General features: G+C 28.9%; 1 protein-coding gene across 2 annotated transcripts in view; it reads right to left on the bottom strand.

Annotated features, from left to right (window-relative positions):
• Positions 1-2,615: 2,615 nt before the first annotated feature.
• Positions 2,616-6,214, bottom strand: part of LOC136080525 (CD320 antigen-like) — a 69,243-nt gene continuing 65,644 nt past the window's right edge. For both annotated transcript variants that reach the window (XM_065797302.1, XM_065797303.1), the window contains exon 9: positions 2,616-2,925. In XM_065797302.1, coding sequence (XP_065653374.1) covers positions 2,700-2,925 — 226 coding nt within the window. In that variant the 3' untranslated portion in view covers positions 2,616-2,699. The remainder of the gene's footprint in view (positions 2,926-6,214) is intronic.

The raw sequence follows: 6,214 nt of genomic DNA on the forward strand, positions 1-6,214 counted from the left end.
AAAGATAAATAAACTAATCATTAAAAGATAAATATTTTATAACAAACGCCACATATCAGGCAACACTGATTTTCGAAAAAAAGCAAAACAGTTTAATAATTCTTTGAGTTAAACATCAATTTCTAAAAGTCTAGCAAATAAACTAAACGATGGTAACCATAATGTATTGAAAGATAAAAGTTGTTGCAATATTTTATTCCTTATTAACACGATTTCAGATCAACCTGAAAATCCAATTTTTACTCACAATAGTTATTTAACCCAACAAAGCAAACTAATGTCTGGATCGTAAAAAAAATAATTTGCAGGGGGTGGAATAGTTGCTCCATAGTAGCATTAGTGAAAACAAAAAAGTTGAGCTCATAAATTTGTTGATCTTGGGGTTCCCCAACACTCTTGAAATAGCACCAATTTTATGCAGTTTTGTAATTTTCTGACATTTTACATACAACTAAGCAATGTTTAATTTAGTTACTTAAAATACTTGTACTGCACAGTGCACAAATCCACACTACACACGCAAATAAAATGTTAAAGTCTGTATTGTGCTTTGTTATCAAACGTTTTTATTTTCTTTCTGGATTCAATACCAGAACGGATAAATCCGTCTTGTTGTTCAGTGCAAACTGCCACCGATGCCTCAGTCACTAGATGAATATGTCGCTCGATGGCTTGGGTGTTGCAGGAAAATTGTGGCAGGCTCCTAACAAGCTGGTTGTTCCTGTTCTTAACGCAGTCTTATAGCTCTGCTTCAGCCAGGTGTTTCGTCATTCGAGGTTCGCAGTGGTCTTTGTTGTTCCAGTTTACCAGGTCAATGTAATCTCTGGCATTAAAGTTTAAACTTGGAACTCGAAGCTGTCGCAGTGCTTCTGATGCGTTCGTCTTCCGTGCAGCAAATATCCGTCTGCAGCCCAGCTCTCCTGATGTGGTTTCTTCCATCAGCTAGCATTGCCAACAAGATTTTCTCAGAATGGCAAAAGTAACCGTTTATGGCAATTACGGGATCAAGGATCACTTTGAGTTCCGGTTTCATGTATCTGGAAAACTGTATTAGTCTCCACATATGTCGCAATCCTTCCGTGCACGCCGATCTGACTTTAACGTGGAACCATTGCAGTGCATACACAGTCATGATATACGTGACAATTTCCACAAGGTTCTCGGAAGGAATAGCTGTCGTTATATATAACCGAAGCAGCCTGTTAGCGGTGGTCAAACATCTTGAATGTACCACCGGCCCGGGCTTTTACAACGCATGATCTTCAAGATATTGCTCAGTCTCTACTGCTTTACACATGTTGAAAAAATATTTTTGATCCATGCTTAAGTTAACACAATCCACAGGAGAACAGTTGTCAAACTTTATAGCCACAAATGGTACAAAGGGCAATATTTCACATGTCAGCAGTAAACTTCCAATGGGTCCAGAAAACAATTTTGAACCACTCGTAACTCCATCAAGATGAGTAATCAGATGCCTCAGCGGTAATTCATTTTCATGCAATAAGCAGACAAACCACAGAAGCGGTCTACCAAGGCACTTTTCGAGCAAACGGATCACACTTCGGTGTGTGCTGGTATTGACATTAGTGCCATCGCACCAAATAGGCATTAGATCATCTATTTTGACTTTATTCTCCTGTAAAAAGTCCCAGATACCTGTAGTTATGCTCTCGGCTCCTCCACTTGAAGGTGTAATGTGGCCTAGGTACTCTGAATTTGGCTCGCAATCTAGACACACATGTTCTTCTACAATATTCCGTCCATGGTTTTTGTTACCTTTTCTAGTTTGCACTCTGGTCTTATCTTTGATAAGACCAGAGTGCAAACTAGAAAAGGTAACTGCAACTATTTGATCTGCAACTATTTGATATTGCAATCTTTTTGCAGATTGCAATATCAAATAGTTGCAGATCTGTTTCGGTAGCAAATCTTTAAAGTCGCTATGTTTCCATATAAAAACTTCCATTTTTATATGGAAACATGGAAGTTCGCTAGAAAAGATCGCTAAAAATGGGCATGTTTTTGGAACATTTTTTCACAGGAAGTTCACTGGATTTTTTTGTGTAGGTAGTCAGTAAATATGAACGAAAATAAAACTTTCCAATTTCATGCAGGCAGTAATACTTTCACATACTTTTATATATATTCTCAAATACTTAAACTATTTATTGTCGTTGACTACTATTAGAAAAAAAATTTTATTTCTCACTTTTTTTACTTCTCACTTTTTTTATTTCTCACTTTTTTTATTTCTCCATTTTTTTTTATTTCTCACTATTTTATTTCTCACTTTTTTTATTTCTCACTTTTTTTACTTCTCACTTTTTTTACTTCTCACTTTTTTTATTTCTCCCTTTTTTTATTTCTCACTTTTTTTACTTCTCACTTTTTTTATTTCTCACTTTTTTTATTTCTCACTTTTTTTATTTCTCACTTTTTTTATCTCTTACTATTTTATCTCTCACATTTTTTCAAACTTCTTTCACTAAACTTTATCAGGCTACAATCTTTATACTTTAAAATTTAGTAGCGCGTTTTACTGGAAAACATTTTTTTAAATGTAATATATTAAAATTATTTTTTTTTAGTTCGTTTTATATAAATAATAATCATTGTAATATAATATAAAATTTATAAAAAGAACTGTCTGGATGTAACAACTAAGTGGTTTACTGTGATAAACTCTTCCACAAGTTTTAATTCAAGTTTACTTGTAAATCGTTGTAACTTGGAGGAGGCTCATCAGTGAGATCATTAGACGGAGTGTACACTTGCACTGTAGGTTCATACGGAGGAGGTGGTTCGTTGACGTGAGACATATTAACTACTCCCATCTGACTATTAAAATCAAATTGAGTAGGAACGAGTTCTCGAACTGTATTTTGAGTTTCCGATGTTAATTGCACAACAGCGGGTTGCATTCTAATACAAATCGAATTTTATTCAAAGAATAACAAGAAGAGTAAATGAAAAATAATAGCCTTATATTCGATACTTACCATTGCTAAATCCGATGTTTAGGGGTTTTACAATGCAGTGGGATTTCAGAAGGTCATGTTTTAGATAAAATTACGTAAAAAACAAATTTTCTATTTTTCTAAAAGCGTTAAATAATCTGCATAAAAAATATAATGTTAAATAATAATAACGAAAAAATATATACATTAAAAATCTTTGCTATTGATTGTTATAAATGATGAGAAGTCCTAAAGTAAAGCTTTAGCATTTTTGTATTAAAAACAGAGTTTCCAATATATTTGATCAAGTAGCTAGATAATGCCAGTTGTGTCAGGTGAAATGATAAAAAGTCAAGTTTTTCTTCTTAAAAATGTCAATACCTTATTGCGAATCTTGAAGAATAGTAATTAAATTGGACAGAAAAGTGCAATATTGGTTGCATATTTTAAACTCTATAGAGGCTGAGAATAGACAGAAAAATGAGCAATTTGCGGATTTTAAAAGAGTAGCATGTACCTATTTGTCAAAATATACAATTTAATCTAAAACAAACAGGCTTTTCAAAAATATTTTAGAAATACTTGTTTTTCTTTGAAAAATATGAAATTTTTTTTTCGTAATAAATAGTGTTCTTGGTCTTACAGCATACACAATATAAATTTTATGCATAAAAAGTTTGATTGCAGATTTACCAGACTACTTTTTAAGAACTTTATTTATTTACTTTTTTTTATTTAACTTTTATTTTTATTTTTTAATTTAATTTAATTTTTTAATTTAAGAACTATATTCATTTATTTTTTGATTATAAAGAGTTGAAAATTATAGTTTTTTTCAAAAAAGGAAAAATTTGCACTGATTGCAAAACTAACTCACACATTCCATCTGAATATATGAACTCTGAAAAGATTTTGTTTTAATATTTGTTTCAACTTTAATTCTGAAATAGCTAATATACTTTTTATTACATAATATATTTTTATTACATAACTCTCGAAAACTATATCTTTAAACTATATACAACTCTATGAAGATCAAGAAAATGCTTAGCATTCTAACATTACCTTAAATAAAATATACAACAATTGAAAAATAACATTATATTGAAAAACTTAACAAAAGTAATAAAATTTTTATGTTTAATTTTTATGTTTAATTAAACACTGACATTACAAGCAAAAAAAGGTATTGAAGTCAAAAAAGTTAACCAAATATAGAAAGATTACGCAATAAAAGTTAGGCAAATAATTGTGGCACTTCTTATTTTATTAATTGAAAAAAAAAGATGAATTAATAAAACTATACTAAATAGTTAAAATAAAGTGAATTAATAAAAAAAAGTGTAATTAAAAAAAAAGGAAATAATACTATTAAAATGAATCAGTGAGTCGTATTACTTAATAGTTTTATTTGCTGTATTTATTGCTGTAAATTATTTAAAAGATATCCATATAGATCCAAAAAAAAATAAAAAATCGAATTTATACCAAAAAATGTTCTTGTATTAAACTTTTTATTTTTATTTTTCCGGAGCTAACTAACTTTTGATTTTGTTCTTCAAAAGTATTTAAGTATAGATCATAAGGTAATAAGAATAAATTTATCAAAGTTTACTTTTTTATCAAATAGTATTTACTATCAATCGTTTTATTAGATAAAATAATGTTAGAGTTTATTTTTTTTTATACCAATTATCGACTACAATATAACTATAAAAACCTATAAAAAATGACTAAAACGTCTTAGTAATGTATATATCTTATGTAGGGTGGTAATTAAGTTAAACTTCTAAAAGAAATTAGATTTTTTTATAAATATATATTTTCTAATTTAATTACAGGATTAATAGGACTTTAATGTAAAAAATCATACCTAACTATAGCTATTTTTTCGATATTACTAATAAAGTATAAAACAATTTAAAAAGATCAAAACATTGTCAAGTTTCACTATCTGTTTTATAGTTTATAACCATTGTTGTCTTCATTAATAAATAACTCTAAGACACAAATGTGTCCTTGAGTATTAAAAACCGTTAGAAAAATAAATTACTTTTTTAAAATTGTTTTTTTCAAGATAACATTTTGAGAATCGCAGATATTTTGGGTTGTGAAGTTTTTTATATATATAAGTACTATAATGTAGAAAAGTTAATAGAAAAGTCATGAATATTTGTCATAATTTTTTGATATTTAATGCGATAATTTAACATCACTTTTATTATTTAATACTATTTTTTATATTCGTTTTAATTTAAACAAACGTGCACATGTCTCTCTTTTAAAATCTTTATTAGAAAATATATTAAAAACCATATTAAAAACTATATTAGAGTTTTCAAAGCAGATCGGTCCAGTTATCTAAGTATGCAGAATATAAAATGTACAAAATAAATTCTAGTCTATTTAATAAACAATCGCCATAGTTTATACAAGTTTTTACTTGTACCAGCTGTTATAATATTGTAGTAACATGTATTTAATTACTATTAGTAAAATTGAGTAATGCACTTATCACCTTTTACTAAACTAAAAATTTATTAATCATGCCAAAGACTCCATCTTGTTAACAAGTTGTAAGGAATTGTAGCCTCTAGATTTCCGTAGCTCATCAAGAACTGCTCTATATCTTAGACATAAATAGAGGTAGTAATGATTTTCTAAAACAGCCATGAACAGTATTTTCAAATTCTCTAGGTACATCAATGTATTTAACAGCAAGATCTCAATGACTAAACTTCTTAAAAAAACACTTAAAACAGCCTACGTTTTTAAGCAACTTATTGCAAGCATTGCCATTCAAACAATGCCGCCCTTGATCTGCAGATGCTTATTGTAGATATTTAGAAATAAATTGTAATATAAACTCCTTGTTGTCAAACAGTTTTTTTTAATCTTTTTTAAAATTTCGCTTTAAACACCTTACAGTATATGCCCACCGGAAATATTTACAAGCTCCACTATCTTTTTTATTTTTGTCTCCTATTTAAAAAGGGGACTGAACAACATTTGTGTACATTTTTGCTTTTCATAATTTTTCACCTTTAGATATCCATCGGGCGCATGGTCTAAACAGAGCTTCTAAAAAATAATGATCAACTTTTTCTTTTCTAATGAAGGCAAAACGGCAAGTATAATTTTTTGTTTACACTTAATATATTTGAAACCATATCCGTTGCACACTTTCAATTTAATTGGGGTTTTATTATTTTCCAATTTTAGGGTAATTAATAGAGTAACTTTAAAAAATCCTT

This window comes from Hydra vulgaris, chromosome 05 (assembly GCF_038396675.1).
Source record: "Hydra vulgaris chromosome 05, alternate assembly HydraT2T_AEP".
NCBI classification, from domain to species: Eukaryota; Metazoa; Cnidaria; class Hydrozoa; order Anthoathecata; family Hydridae; genus Hydra; species Hydra vulgaris.